The sequence below is a fragment of the Alligator mississippiensis genome, chromosome 5 (assembly GCF_030867095.1).
Source record: "Alligator mississippiensis isolate rAllMis1 chromosome 5, rAllMis1, whole genome shotgun sequence".
Classification (NCBI taxonomy): domain Eukaryota; kingdom Metazoa; phylum Chordata; order Crocodylia; family Alligatoridae; genus Alligator; species Alligator mississippiensis.
Window position 1 is genome coordinate 48,168,115 of NC_081828.1, and position 16,761 is coordinate 48,184,875.

At 42.1% G+C, this 16,761-nt stretch overlaps 1 protein-coding gene across 3 annotated transcripts in view; it reads left to right on the forward strand.

Moving 5' to 3' along the window:
* RABGAP1L (RAB GTPase activating protein 1 like) overlaps nucleotides 1–16,761 on the forward strand; it is a 512,101-nt gene that overhangs the window by 73,149 nt on the left and 422,191 nt on the right. For all 3 annotated transcript variants that reach the window (XM_019500211.2, XM_014596010.3, XM_006272942.4), the window contains exons 10-11: nucleotides 732–898; nucleotides 11,947–12,091. In XM_019500211.2, coding sequence (XP_019355756.1) covers nucleotides 732–898; nucleotides 11,947–12,091 — 312 coding nt within the window. The remainder of the gene's footprint in view (nucleotides 1–731; nucleotides 899–11,946; nucleotides 12,092–16,761) is intronic.

Consider the following 16,761-nt stretch of genomic DNA (forward strand, 5'->3'; position numbering starts at 1 on the left):
CTAGCTTTTTTACTATCATTTTAAAAAATGTTTTAAAGCATTAAAAATGTTATTTCCTAGTATAGCATAGGTTAGATCTTGCTGAACAGCCTGACCCAGTTTTCAATTCATGATTTGGCTGCACTGTGTTTTCTGTGTCCATTTATGGTCCAATCAGGTAACTGTCTCTGTAGTTTTGTGTGTGGTGTTTGTGTGTGTTGTAATTGCCTGAGGCTCAGGATTGGACCCCTTATGATAAAGCATCTATCTGATAAGCCTTAAGCATCATGGATCCAGATTGTACATCAATGCTATGAGAGAGCTTGGGACAAATGGAGGACATTTCGAGGATCCTTTAAATTAGATGTTTAACTTCTTTTCTTCAGTAGTAGAGTGCCTCATTGGATTTGTGAGCTTTGTCCAGTTCTGTTTCCTATTTATGATGTCAGATGTGACTGTTGCTGCTTTTTCCTGTATGATCCATTTTTCCTTCACCTTTAGAAATGTTAATTTGTTGGAAAATTGCTGGACCATTTTGGCACTAATGGAATAAAGCTCATTGGCTAACGTGGATATGCAAAATCTAAAATACAGATAACAAATGTGAGAAGTATGCTGCAGAATGAGTAGCTGGAAGGGACTGAATTTAAACAGCAGTCTGTTTCTAATTTGTATTTGGGTACCTTGAGAAATTTTCTCCTTGAAGCTAACTTTATTTGTTGTTGTACATTAACTTTATTTTTGTGTTCCAGACAAACGTGTTTACATGACTGTGGCTGTGGACATGGTAGTCACAGAAGTAATAGAGCCAGTCCGCTTTTTGTTGGAGACTGTTGTGCGTGTTTATCCTGCTAATGAGCGTTTCTGGTATTTCAGCAGGAAAACATTCACAGAAACTTTCTACATGAAGATAAAACAGGTACTGTATTTTAATAAAAAACGGACTTGAAGTATCACGTGTATCTTTTCTTGTTTGGTTCCATAAATTTTACAGACTATTTTATGGTAGTGGGTCCTCAGTTGTACTGGCATAACAGTTTAAAAATGCTTGTGCATTAGCCAGGTACAAAGCATCCAATTGCAAACCTTAACCTGCCACGTGATTAAGCTTGGGCAACTCTGATCTAATGTATATCTTTTGGAGAATTTTTGCATGCAACTTATGCACTCTTACTTGCATGGAGGAGTCTAAGACCATCTAGCTGGTTAAGTCCAGAAATGCATTTCTCCCTGCTTCATTGTGAAAAGAAATGGTGCTTAATAGGTGAAAGCTCTGTCTCCTGTTGTTTAGAATCCCAGAAGTATATTAAAGTAAGAATAATTAACATGAGGAGTGTGATTAGGCAAAGACAGAACCTTGGTGAGTGTGTGGTGTTGTTTGTCTGTTGTTTATATAAAAATAAGAGGCTGCTACTACTATTCTTTCAAACTGCAGCTGTAACAGTATGTTCCTGTGCATCAACTTGAACGTTTGCCATTATTGCTTCACTGCTACAAGGAAGCAGGTGGTGGGGTTAGGGAGGTAATGTGACCATTTATGTTAACGATTATTTGGCAATATTTTGTGTATATCGTCGTAATGTGCTTTAATATAGGTTAGGTATCCAGGTTGTAACAGTATTGGTCTAGAGGCAGAGGGAATCAGAACCCATGGTAGAGGTGATATCTTTTATTAGACCAACTAGATTTTTGCTAGGGGAAAAAAAATTTCTTTATTTGCAAGCTTTTGGGCATAAGCACCCTTCTTCAGGCATAGGAGAAAAGATTGTAAAAGTTGAACTGAAGAAGTGTGCTTGTGCCCAAAAACTTGCATATAAAGAATTTTTTTTTCCCACAAAAATCTAGTTGGCCTAATAAAAGATATCCCCTCTACCCTGAGTTCTGATTCCTTAATATAGGTTTAGATGTTCCTTGTTGTAAGTTGTTCCCCTCCTTTCTTCCTCCTCCTTTACCCCTCACCCGAAAAATATTCCGTTTCATCTGGCTTCTACACAGGAGAGGTGAGGGTCAAGTTGTAGTACACTGAGTAGATTAATATTCCCTCTATAAGGCTTTCCCTGTTTATAAACCTATGTGATTAATGTGATTTTTCTTATTTCCTCAAACATTGGAGGGGATCATGTGTTCCTTGCTCTGTAACCTTTATTGAATGTTTTTCAGTAGAGTGGGATCCAAAAGTCCCCAAATTTAGTTCTACTATCTTGCCTGTTCCTCAGTGCTGGCAGCTTACCACTGTTATTTTATTCATTCTGGATTGATACAGTTTTATTTTTTTGCAAGTAAGCATTGACCTACTTTCTGTCAAGATTTGTACACTGATATTGACTCAGGATCTGAATAGTAGAGTCTGACCTTGTAATTTACACTGGAATATGTTAGAACCACAATCTTTGGCTGATTATAATGAATAAAGGTGACTTAATTTTCTGAGTCTAAGCAAGGGTATCATAGATATCTTATTTTGAAATAGTGTGAAAAAGTTAGTCATGGTTTTACTATATCATAATAACATAGAATTTACTTAATGCACATCTTGCTGATTTACATTTTATGCAAACTGTTTTCTTTCATTCTTGCAATCTTCAGTTTTACCACCAGAGATTAGTGTAATAAACTGGAATTCATGAAGAAGTACAAATTAGTAGTATCATGCACATACTTGAGATGGCTACTCTTTTTGGTTTTAAATAAAACTCATTTTACTTGCCCCTGGTTGAGAGCATAGGACTTGAAGTATATTGTACCATAGAGAGGAAGGATGGTCTTGTGGTTAAGGTAGCCTGCATTGGAAACCAATAGAAATTGATTCATTTCCTGGCTTGACAACAGGCTTCTTCTGTTTTGCTCTATAATATGTAGATCAATATAGACTTGATCTGATGTACAGACCAAGTCTACACTCATGTACTGATTAACTAATTAGTTTAATTTAGAATATTGTGAAATTGGGCTCTACCAATATTGCTGCAAATCGGAATTGGTATGAGTTAAATGTACTTTGTTGAAAAATTATTTTGGAACATACCTTCCTCTTAGTTAGTTAGTCTCTTGAGTTGCAGTGACTGGCAAGGAGGACCCACCCTTTTTTATGTTAATGGTTTTTCTGGGACTTGAGCAGCGTGGAACAGGATTACACTCAGGTACCTAATAGGTAGAAAATGATTTGGTTCTAAATATCTGCTTAGTGATATGTGTTTATTGGTTTGTGGTTACAGTTTCAACAGTGTTTAAGTGTATCAGTTTAAATTTATTAAACAGAAAACCACAACTTCTCAGAAATATAGGTGTAATTATCAGTCCATGCTATGATTTGAAATATTCACCTCTTAAATCCATAGGAACATAGGAAAATTTACATTCTTGTTATAGTACAGTCAGACTGTGATAATGTTACATTATGGGACTGAATGAAGCCTGTGATATCAAGTGAAGCTGACAATAACTGGAGTTGAATACCAGGTGGAACTTACTTGTGTCCTAATTCCTTCTAGAAAGACAATTGTATGGATACACATTTGCGGGCATCAGAATTTATACCCTACTCCTTTTGTGCATTTTGTGAACTTATGTAATGTCTAAGTATGACATTTATTTAATATCTAAGACGAGGAATGAAGTAACAAGCATAACATTTATTCTATGTTAAAAATTATGTACTAATTGAAGGGAGTGGAGAAGCTGTATCACTGAACTAAAAAGCCCCTCATCTGCCCCTTTTCTTCAGCAACCCCAGCTGTGCTTCACTGACTCAGAGCCTTTGTTTAAAACTTGCAACCTCCCCCCTCCCCCAAATATTGTAAGCACAGCCAAAAAGTCATAATATGTGGCATAACATCCTGCACCCGCTACAGCTTAACTACCAGATAATTTTCATGCATGGCATGAAAGCCAAGACAAGCCACACTTAGACTCTAGCAATAACTTAAATATCAGGCACTGAGCAGGGGCCTAGTTAGCTTATTTTACATATATACAAATATTTTTGCTGTTGCCTAACTTTATATATTTCTTCAACGAGGCAAATTACTTTGTCAGTAATTGTCTGCTAACTCATTTGATCTTGGAACATCATTTGATAATTGAGTCTTTAAATCAGTTAATCTCATCTCTTTTAGACTGAAGGCACCCCTTATTAGATTTGAGGTACCCCTAAGAAAGTGCCAGCTCTTGAGTTTTCACTCATTTTTTAACTACAGAAACATTATAGAGTAATTCTTCCATTGCAGAGAACTTAAAAAGACTACACTAGACTTCCTGTTAATTTCTTGATTGATCTTGGAAATTATGTTTGCATGCCTAACAGTGCTGCAACACCTTGGTTTAAAACCATTGCATGAAATGGTCAATTTACCTAGTGGAGATAATTTGCTGACATTAAGCAGTTTTGTGACAAGTTCAGAGTGGAAGTAAATAGGCTTTTTTGCGTTCCTGTTTGTGGAAATCAGTCATTGATGGTGCACACTTTGATAACAGGCTGTGTGTGATATAGAGGAGTGATAATATCTGGGTCTGACTATTTACTAATTTTTTTTCAGCAGCACTTATCATGATGGTGTTTAGATGTATTTAAATATTTATCTAGTTTTGACATTACTGTGATTATGATTTACATACATGTCTGTTTTGGGTTATCTGAATGCCAGTTTTGTCCTTCAAAATGAAGTAGTTTCAATTTGTGTTGCAAAAAATGCACTTTTTCATGGTATTGCAGAAAACAAATTGTCAGGGAGACCCAATTAGTATCTGTCAATTTCCATGCCATTTGTTCCCTGCAGCTCAACACAGTGGTTTGTTTTATGCCAATTAACTGTATTTTTACCTGATTGTATAATGTAGCAACTTCCCTGTTTAAATAATGCCAGTAGCCAAAACAAAGGACTTTTTTTCCACGTGTGCTTTACTAGATCATTGTGTCAGTCTGCTAGATGCGTATTATATCACATTAAATCATGGCTAGTTAACTTGAGGCTGGCGTTTTATAAAGCATTCTTCTTGTGGCTGCACATCAAGAACCCTTGGAAACTTCAACTTGGACAGAACACCTCTGTCTGCTTGCTAAATGATGGATCTTGCAAGGAAAATGTTAGAGTTGTAGTCTGGAGACTGCATTGACCAGATTGATTTTCAACTGAAATTAAAGCACTTAAACAGTTTGATATATCAATATTAAGGTTTGGACATTTTATCTGAGAGGCAGTGTATAGTTTTATCCTGAGAGTTGATATAAACTGGGCTACTTGACCCCCCCAGTTCTTAGATAGGAAGTAGGGCAGGGGTGGGCAAAATATAGCACATGGACTGGATCTGGCCTGCCAGGCCATTCTATCTGGCCTGTGGGGCCCTAAAAAAATTAAAAGACTAATTATTATCTTCCCATGGCTGCCTGTCAAAAATGACAAGACACCAGTGGCAGCAGGATCAGGAAGAGCCAGTGGCCAGAGCCAGCAGCAGCAAGAGCAAGGCTCACCTGGCCTCACTGCAACCCCAGCCTCCACAGCCTCCAGCCAGAAGCTTCTGCCTAGCAGAGGCTTCTGTCCTGGAGACCGTGGAGCTGTTCCCCCACCTTCCTCTGTCTGGGAGTGGAGAATCAGATAAGAACGAATGGGGGCAGAGGATTGCTGGTGCAGCAGGAGCCAGCCTGGCCCAGCTGGCACCATGTGGTTCCCAGCTGGCTTCTGCTGAGCTGTGCCGTTCTGGTCCTGAGGCTGGGAACTGCATGCTGCTGGTGGGGGGCGGGCAGTCAGCCTGGGGAGGGGAAGGAAGGGAAAACAGAAGGGGAAAGGCAGCAGTGCCAGGTGTGGGGGGAAAAGTGGAAGCAGGTGCAAGTGCAAGGCCCTGGGGGTCAGGGCTGGCAGCAGCAGGAGCCAGCTGGGAACTGCCAGGGCTGGACTGGCTCCTGCTGTGTTCTGTGGTCCCAGTGTTGCAGCCAGGAACTGCATGGTGTGGCACGGAGCTGGCCGGGCACCTACCAGCAGTGCACAGTTCCCAGCAACACTGGATCTGCAGAATACAGCAGGAGCCAGCCCAACCTCTGTAGTTCCCAGCTGGCTTCTGCTGCTGTCTCTGTTGCAGGGGCTGCATGCAGGGGCTGGCATCAGCTGTCTTTCCCACCCCCTGCTGCACAGGTTTGCGGACTCCAACATGAGTGGAGGGAGTCCTGTCCCCTGCTTCCCTGAGGAGTCCAGCACAGGGCTTTCCCTAGTGCAAGTGTGGGAGCTGCAGGCATACAGTGTGGAGCCCCTGTAATAGAGGTGGCTGGGCAGGCTGTGTTCCTTCCCAGCCAGAGCTGCGCCCCACTGGGCACCAGTGCCTGCACTGGGCATGAGCTCCCTGAGCTCCCACTGCCAGCAGCAGCAACATGCCATGTGGGTGGTCCCCACAGCCCCCACCCTCCCTCACCCTACAAACCTCACACCAACACCCTGCCCCAATAACCGCCCACATGTGGGGACACAGCCCAACATACCCTATTCCCTCCCTGCACAGCCACACCACCACATCTCACCATACACCCCCCACAATATGAGTGCAACTTTTATTTTGAGTTATTATGCAATCCCTTCTATATACAGTACACAAACACATCGTTAAAAATATTTTTGTAATAAAATTAAAATATATTTTAGTAGGTGTTTGACTTCTTTATTAAAATATATTTTTGTAGGTGTATGATTTAGTTTTTTTTCTAGTTCTAAGATGGCAACCCCCCTCCCAAAAGGAGTATTTCTGGGGGGCAAGGGAAAAGACTTCTGGTGGCAAAGGTCAGGGGCTAGGGGGTGGGACTTCCAGTCCCAATATGGTGACCAGGGTGTGGGGCAACTCTCAGGGGCAGGGCTACCCATGTGGCCTTCCAAGGCTTATCAAAACTTGTTAAGTACCCTCTCGCTGAAATAATTGCCTGCTCCTGAAGTAGGGTGTATGCCATCAAAGGGCATTTGAATCTAACTGACCAGTTTATGGTTGGGCAGGTTGATTTCTAGCCGTACTGCAATGGTTTGGTCATAACGATTCTCAAGTGTTGGCTTAATGATTTTTTAAAACGTGTATTGTGCCTGTCTGGAACTTTGGAACACATTTGAAAGTGGAATTAGAAATTCCAACATTAACAGATTTCTGAATATTATTGTGGGGATTCCAGGTAATGCAAAAGCCATGGTGCTGCAATATCTTTAACTCTTCTCTCCATTCCTTTAAAAGGAAGCTTACAGACAATGCTAAATAAGATAATCAAGAGCAAGAGACACCTTCTTGCACAAGTGCTTTGCAAATACCTGACATGGGTATCTGGGGAGATTAACATTGTATAAACTAATAATGGAAACAGTATTTTCTTGCTAAATACTAGTGCTGTGCAAAATTTTGCCAGCTGTTTCAACTTGTTTCGAGCTCGAAACGGCAAAATTGAAACGAAATGGAGAGCTTCTAAACAGCCTTGAAATGAAACGAGGTAAGTCGAAAAGTTTCGAAATTTTCAGAATGTTTTGAGTTTCAAAGCTCAAGCTGGGCTTGTCTGCAGGGAAACAAACTAAAGCAAGGAGGGTGGGGGGAAGGAGTGCTCTCATGATTGACTGTGTAGGTGGCCTGTGACTGTCATCCTTTCCTGAGGGCCCTTCCAATCCCAGTGCTCTGGGGGAGGGATGGAAAAGCTGCAAAAAAGGCAGCCCTGCTTCCTGCCTTGGTGTCAGTTGAATGAGGGCACACCTTAAAACACACACAGTGTTGCCCAACACATGTCATGAGTTTTGTCTGTCAGCAGCTAGAGGTTCAGGGCCCCAGAACCCAAACTCCTCCTGCACCTATCTCCTTGACAACTGGCAGGCTTCATGGCCTCAGCAGGGCCTAGCAGGCCTGCAGTTTTCACCCCCCTGTGCCCCAAGACACAGTCCCACAAGCACCCATGTCACAAGTTTAGCTGTCAGCAGTCAGGTGCAGGGCCCCAGAACCCAGAAGCCCCTATACCTATTTCCTTGAAAGCTGGCAGGCTTTGTGGCCTCAGCAAGGGCTAGCAAGCCTGCAGCTTTCACCCTGCTGCGCCTTAACACACACAGTGTCACCTATGTCACAAGTTTTGCTTGTCCTCAGCTTGAGGTGCAGTTTCCCCCAAACCCCTTGTTACCATATTTGCCCATCACTTTGGGGTGTGCTCATTTATTAGGGATATGTTTCCAGGGTCTTTGTAATTCTATCAATGTGCTGCTTGTGTACTTGTGTTTCTATACGGAGCTGTATATCTCCCTTCTGCAACTCCTCACCCCCAATGGAGCTATCTTGCAGAACTCGGTTTCAATGGGGCTGGGTTCCTCCAGTCACCAAATCAGTCATACACACAAACACACACAGATCAACGTGACACGCGTTACCCGGCCGGGTTGATCAGCATGGACAGGCTTGACACCCTCATATGCCAAGAATCAGTTCATCGGAGCAACAATAAACTGCAGTCAGACACAAGCACGCAGGTAGACAGAATACCTCTGAATCTGGCTGGATGTCCAGCTGACACCCTCATGGGCCAGCATTCAGTTCATTAGGGCACGTCTGAGCCAAACTGGGTCAATCAGTCTGTACAAGCTGATCTCCTTGTGTTTCAAACTCAGCACGCCCCAATCTTTAGCCTCTTGATGAGCAGACCCCACAGTATTTCTGGGCTTCACAGGGATCTTTAGCTTAGGTAAAAGAAGCGTTGCTGCAGAGCAAGTGGGGAAGGAGAAGTAGGGAAGGAAAAATATACCCAGTTACTACCAGTTTGACTATAAAAGTTATTTATTGCTAAGTATATGAAATATATAATGGCACTAATGGTAATAGACACGCAAAGGAAAAACAAACACAAACAATTACAATACTACCCTGGTTTCACTAAGCATTTGGGGGAACTTAGCTCAAGCTTAACTAATACAGTTCAGGTTCAGAAATCTATGTGAAGAGAGAGCGAGAGAGTGAGAGCTGGGATCTCGCCAGTCCAAGGCACTCGGGTTGCAGTGTTGACAGGTAAAGTTCTTAGCACAATCCTTGAAGGGAGACTATCTGTTTCTTCCAGCTTCTCGAGAACAACAGTGGATGGTGTCAGAGAGACTTCTCTTGAAGCACACACACACATTGCTACTTTTTTTACAGATTTTTATACCCTCAGTTCAGCTTCTTCAAAGCATTTTTAATAGTGTAAATAATTGTCTTTTGTATTGACAAGGGGTTATCTGGTTTGGAACATCTCAAGAAACTGAAACCAGGAAAAACATAAAGCTAAGGAGTAACCAGACACTTAGGAGCCAGATTGAAATTCCTATGGATAGCAGATATACTGGATGGGGATACCTCATTGTTTCTTCAGAAACAATAGATAGCTTGCAGCATCAGGGTTTTGGATTTTGACTTGTTGTGAACAAGCCTCAACTTAGCATGACTTTTCCAGATCTTACTATAATCTTTTAACAGGCTTATGGCAATTATTAGATTGTTCGTAACCTTTTGTGGGGAAGACTTCCACCAGTCATCCTGGGAAAAGTATGACAGCACTTGTGGTCAGGGCTCCAGCTGGCTGGACCCTGTGATGGACCCTTTACCATTGTTCAAATGTTGCCCATACCCCCTCTGACTTGGTCTCTTTGCCTCAGCATTCCCTAACCCGGCAACTGAGTTTTAGTCAATCAAGTTTAAATAGGCCTCCCATAGTGGGACCGGGGAATGTACGGCTCGAGATGCCTATTAAACTTTTACTTCTGCTTAGAGGTGTGTGTGTGTGTGTGTGTGTGTGTGTTGGGGGGGGGGGGGGGGTTCCTTTGTAAATCCAGATTAGAATTGGTCTGATAAATGCCGAGCTGGGTGTGTGTAAATGTGGATTGATTAGCATTTGGAGCACAGATTCCCCAGCATGCAGTGCTCCCCTGCTTATCTGATCCCAGAATTCACTGCAGTCTTTCCTTTGGGCTTTCTGTTCTCCATCTCCTATGTAAATAAATGGTCATCTGGTTCCATTTTGGATGCAAATGAGACCTAGGGCAGTTGCTCCCTTATTTGGAGGGCTTTAGGTATGTCTCCCACTGCATCTTAATCAGTTTTGTTTTGGGGGGGGGGGGGGAGGTGGGGATTCTTTGCGAGTCGGACAGGCTGCGTCCTGTGCCAGGGTTCCCCAAGAACACGGAGCTGAGAGGTAACACCCTGCACCTATCTCCTTGAAACTTGGCAGGCTTCGTTGCCTCAGCAGGGGCTAGCATGCCTGCAGTTTTGACCCCACTGTGGCTTAACACATACACTTGACATGAGTTTTGCTTTCAACACTTTGAGGTGCAGTTTCCATGAAACCCCTGCACCTATCTCTTTGAAACTTGGCAGGCTTTGTACCCTCAGAAGGGGCTGCCATTCCTATAAGTTTCATCCAAATCAGGCCAGAAACGACAAAGTTATAGGCTGTTTTGAGCTTCCCCATTATAGCCTATGGACAAAATGTCAAAACAGCGAAACTGTTTCGACAAAATGAAACAGAAGAGCGGTTTCAAAACAAAACACTGTTCAGTCAAAACGGAATGGTGCTGTTTTGCACAGCCCTACTAAATACTACTTGCCAAGGGTGCAAAACACTCAGCAATAAGCACAGACCCTCCAGATTCAGTCTATCCAGTGCAAGAGTTCCGGAAACGAAATGAAACTGCAGAAGCTATTTGATGCAGCCAGAAAGCTGAAAAGGTGCCATGGGTTCTTCATTGATAAGTGGTCAGGCCCTTGGTTTACATTATAATTTATGTTAACTTATTTTTTGGCTGACATGGTAAATCAAGGTAATACATTTTCTGAAGCCGTTCACCTTTTTCTTTCATATTCTTAAATTTGGTTCAAAAGCAAAATATGCTAGCGCTGCTTATGCAAAACTGCATCATTTTGCTATTAGATGGGACATTTTTAGCCTGTATGAAAACTGACCTTATTTTAACTGATTATGTAAACTTTGCGGAGGATAAAGCAGTCTGAAAACTGATCTAAATTTGGGCCTTAAATGTTCATTTTGGCTTCCCTTTAGTTCCGGTTTACTTAATGCCACCATTTGGTTGTGTTATTACACAGCCTTATAAAAATACAGGAATTTACAGCAGTTTGAATAATTTTAGTACAAAACATTACTGGTCTGCATGGAGGGGGGTAAAAGAAGTGTATAATGAACTGGGCCATGTAATGGAAAAGATTCAGGAATACTTCAGGTGTTTCTAATTCTTTTCTCCTAGCAGTTAATGTAGACATACTAAAAAACAATAGTTTTTAAGTTTAGACTTAATAGATACAGTGGTCAAGGTGCAGGTACATTGTACTCGGGTATTCCTTGCAGTTTGCCTGGGAAGTTATCTGTAGATCACAGAGAAAAGAAATTAGCAGGAGGCACTCAAAACTGAAAATTTGAAGTACCAGCTAAAGTGTAAATACACAGGACACAAACATTGAAGGGCTTTACAGATAAACGCAGTCACCTTCATTTGCCTTGGGAAATAAAATGGCACACGTTTCAGCTGTGCTTGAAGGGCTGCAGGTTTATTTGTACTTGCATGCAATCAACTTTATGGAAGGATTTTGGGAACATAGCTTTCACAGGGGATATTGTAGTTCCTATGGTGTGAAACTTCCTACCTGATAACTGTAATCACTTTTACAAACTTACATTTTTATCATAAATATTTTGTTTCTATTTTTGCTATTGCTACAGTTTCCCAAGTACTATTTTTTCTTGTTCGTTCTCGGTATGGTTTTCCTACAGCTGTTTGCCTTTTGACCTCCTCTCAGTATTTAAAATTATTTTACAGTTGTGTTGAAGGTGGTGGTTGAAAAGAAAGCTTTGGAAAGAATTGTTCTCTCTGTATTTTAATATTTCTTCACCTTATGTTCAGCAGTGTTATAGTCTATTCTCATACTAGGTGACTACCACTGAAACTGTAGTTGATGAATGCAAGGGCCTTAGATTAAACTCTTATTTTATGTTTTTAGTCTGAAGGAAAAAGCCATACAAGTTCTGGAGATGCAATTTATGAAGTTGTAAGTCTACAGCGGGAGTCTGACAGAGATGAAGAATCGGTCAGCTCAGTGGGTGGAGGGGGTCCGGTATCACCACAGGAGGATGAAGTAGAAGAAGGTAAGAGTCAAATGAGCATGTAAAATTCTCATATCTACTACTATTCTTATAGTATTTCTGCCTTTTATTCTCACATAGGACTCTTCATACTTGTGCCTCCAAGGGATGTTCCTACACCAAACCATAAAATACACCCATCATTCTGCACTACCAGCTGTAGTGTGGTAATGTCACTTTTACCATTGTCCTCTGACAAGATTTTTTTCCCACATGCACCAGCAAAAAAGATGAGTCCACACAGCCCTGTACATCAAAAACAAATCATCCCTACTTGTCTGCTAAACTAATAAATAGCAAACCTCTGCTAGAGGGTTTTTTTTTTCCAATTAGAGACTCCCCCCCCCCCCCCCCCCCCCCCCACTCTCTCTAAAAGACCTTTTGTAATAAAGTGATACTGGGAAGCTCTTCACTTTCAGTAGCAGTAACATTATTAACTACAGCCCCTTGGTTCATTTCTGTATAACTTAAAAAAAGATTTTTCTTCATTCTGGCAATGTATCCTGAATATATTTAAACAAATATAGTGAGAGGCGTTTCAGTAGCTTGTTTGATAAAACAGGCTTGGATATTACTGTTACCCTATTTGTTATTGAAAGTGACAAGGGATTATTACAGAATTTAATAATGGATGTTTTATTAAAAATGCAGTTGATATTGTCCTTCTGATAATATTGTAAAACACCTTTATTTAGAAATAGGATAAATAAAACAATAGAAATGCGCATATAGGAAGAAACAAAGTGAGTTAAATTTAATGCTAATTTCCATATTTTAAATGCAGAATACTTGCTAGGGAAAAGATGTCTTTAAAATGTCACTGTGATGTGTTACTGTTCTCATGGAAACAGTATTTAGAGTGCTTTTCTAGAAGTTATCCATCCTGGTTGATGTGCAGGTTAAATGAGTCACTGCCAGTTGTTCTAATTACATTTCTTCCATTCTTATGTTTCTTTTGCAGAGTACTAATTATTAGAATGGAAGAGACAAGGATACACAATCTTAGTTCCTTTTTATCTTTATATGAAAGACCTTGGACTACAGGTTTTTTTAAACTATTGAGCTCTGTGTCAAACATAGCTACCTGGTCTCACAGATTTTTTTTTTTCCTACCTGTTCCTGACTAGGGCATTAGGACAGTCCTTTCAAGGATGGATTATCTTGTAGGCCAAAAAATTAGTTGATCCATCAGTAATAGGTATTTGGTGTTTTTTGTCTATTCTTTTGTAATGCATTGTGTTGCACTCCCTATACAGCCTTATAGAATAGTAGCTCATTTTTCTCATCAAACATCCTATGATGCCAGAAGTCTTTGAAGTATTTGTATAGTGCCATAAAAATATGCTGTGGATACAGTACTTTAACTTGCAGCTTTTGCCTATTTTCCATGTCTTCTGCAACAATCTCAACGTCAGCTAACCAAAACATCAAGCTTTCCTTTGTTCATTATAATCCAGGTATCTCATCTCATGATTGAGGGGGGGAAAATGACACCAGTAAGAAATACATTTATTAAATTCTTTCAGTCCACATGACAGAGTTTTTTCTAGTAGGACTTCAGTGCTGTTTTACTGGTAGACCATGCATGAATTTCCTCCTATCATGAATTTAAAATAATTTGCACTTTAATGTGAGGAGCATTTTACAGCTGTAGTAAAAGCAAAAATGTGTAGAAAAAAATTGGGATGATGATGTGTTTTTTGTTTTTGGTTTTTTTTACTATATTGATTTCATCCTGCTTTTTAGTAGTTTCTGCTTGATCACCACGGATCCTGGGTTTTCTCTGTTACCCCCCCCAATTCTCTATATAATACACACACAGAGCAGTTGAACACAGTTTTGTTGATATAATTACAATTTTAAAGCAATTTGGAAGCCTACCAGTACCTCAGTCATAATACCTATGTATTTTGGCTTTTTGAGGATGTGGGCCCTGCTGAGGTTGTTCTCCTGCTACTTTGTGGTGCTGAGCAAATGTGATATGCTGGTGCCTTGTCCATGCTGTTGCCCCTCACTCCCAACCTGGGGCAGAGCTGAGTGGAGTGAAGCCAATGGAGGGGGGGAGGGGAGCCAGTTAGGGCAGTGGGAGGATGCAGGTTGATTGTTGTGGGGCTCTGAGCTTCCCATCTTGCTGCCCTCCCACCAGGGGCCTCTGTAGTCCAGTGGGTGGGATCCAGCATAGGAAGGCAGAGCAGGGCCAGGAGGTTCGGTGCAGCCATTTCTGGAAGCCCTGCACCACCATGGCAAGGTGTTCCCTGTCCACTTGGCAGCAGTGACGGGGCACAACTCCGTGCTGCTGTCGCTGGGTGGGCAGGGGGTGCCTGGCCATAGTGGCTTGGCTGGCATGGGGCTTCTGGTAGTGGTGGCAATGTACCCACCAATGCTCCCCTGACATGTTTTGGGGAGCCAGCTTCCCTACCGGCCCCATGGCTGCCCATTCCTGCCATGGTCATATATTCTTGTCCTGGGTCCCAACACTGCCCGAGCTGGGCAATGCCCTCAGCAGGTTGGGGATAGTCCTGCCTTGAGCAGGGGGTTGGACTAGATGACTTCCTGAGGTCATTTCCAACCCTAATTTTCTATGATTCAGCCCCAGCTGCCACCTGCCTTCCTTCACCATGGCTGCCACCATTTCAATGTGCGCCCCCTGCCCCCAACCTGTGTCACTTATGCCCCTCCCCGAAACCCGACTCCCTGACTTATTTGCAGGAGCTACTGTATATCACTGCCTGGGGCTGTATTCCTGGACATGTGCTTGTGTGCACACACACACTCATGCATTTGGTGTCCCCTGCCTCTTGCTCTCTGCAGCCCCCTGCAGGCTGGAACTCTTCCAGCCTGTAAGGGGATACTCATGTTTTCCTACATTTTTCTCCTTTAAAGGAGAAAATCTGCATTTTTCCACAGCAAACTGAAAACCTGGATCACTGTTGATCTCACACACTTTATTTTTCATTTTTAAGTTGAGTACCTGTATCGAAAGAGAGAAATTTCTGCAAAATTGTGAAGTGCCCATTTAGGGATTTTTTTTGATCATTGCATTTTATTATTAGCACTGCAGTTGATATTTCTGTCAACTCAGTCATCAAAACTTGCAGCTAGAGCTGGCAAAGAAATATTCTCCTGCTTAGGGGATCATGATAGTCTCTTATTTAATTAATACTAAGCAAATGTCAAAGCAGAAAGTGTGAGGTTAAATACTTGCTTTAATTCAGACTATAATTTAACCAAAAGAGATCCAGATATATGACAATTAAACTGTTCTGTGCTTGAAAGAGGTCTTGAGTGGAATGAATTAAGAGTTGTGTTCATTGTTCTTGAGTAGTTGGGGGTGAATTATTGTGTAACTTTTGAATATAGACATTTCTGACAAGGGACATGACATGATTGGTTCAAGGACACTCCATTAGGGTCTCCCTTGTATAATTATTTTTTTTAGTAGCCTATTGCCTGTCATGAATGACGGATTTAAAATAATGAGGGAGAGTTTACATGGCTGCCTCCCCCACCCCCAGTTCACCCTTCGGGGTCGGCCATGTAAACAGTCCCTGTGCCACTGTTGCCACCTCCTCCAGCCACCAGCGCAGGGGCTCCCTCCCCCCGCCCACCTCCACCTCCTCCCCTGAGCTGCGGGGCTTACCCCCCAACCTCCCTGCCTCTTCTCCCCTCCCCTTCCCTGCTGGCTGTTGGGTGCGTGCGTACCTGCCTCCACCCCCATCCCTGTCCGCCTCTGCTTCCTCTTCACCCAGGCCCATGCAGCCAATTGCCGCCTGCCCTCTCAGAGGCGGACGCACAGTTGACCAAAAGCGTTACAGACAGAAAGACGTACAGACTAAGCCCTTTGTTATATTAATATTTTGATGAAAGTACATACATCTGGGTAAATGGGAGTGGGTGAGGAGGAATGTACAGGTGGTTGGGATCTGGGATGTACGATCTGACAAAAGCACGTGGTCGTGTAATGGCAATAGCTGGAAAAAGCCATTATAGTGGTAAGTAAGGAGCAGCAGGAGGCAACTGTTAGTTCCTCTGTGTATACAGGAGCTAGAGGAATCTCCTTAATAGGATCAGCAGAAGTGGTCATGATGGGAATAGGATTCTATAGTAAACATGTGGTAGGGAGTTGTATGAAGCATGTGAAATATGAGGACTTGGAGTCAATCCAGAAGGGGGAACATGAAATGGTAAGGGTCATAGAAGCTGACCCCAATCAGGGGCAGTATGAAATGAACAGAGGCAATTGATAGCTAGTGATAAAAAGGCAATTCCCTTATGAATCCAAACTTAAACCTTAAATATCTCCCTTGCTGCTTCCTCTTGAACTTGTGCAGGCTTTAGAACAAAGCGAATCTACTCTTTGGAAAGCTTGCAGTGGAGCAAGCAGTCTTCAGATCCAGGAGGTACAGCAGGGGCTTTGTTCTGCTTAATGTTCACTTCTTATGTTAGATGTTACAGAAAAAATGAAGAATAAGTAGGCCAAGAAATAATATATAAAATCCTTCCTAATGTTGGCTGTTACAGCAATAGTGGCTGTACTGCTTCCCTTCCACTGAAGTTTCTATAGCTTTTAAGAATGTCGGTCCTAGATTGGGGCATTGTTTATTCCTTGGCATAAAAGTTTCTACCTAAACATCCAAGCTACCTGTGCAAGGGTTGTGGGAAGGGAAAGGACT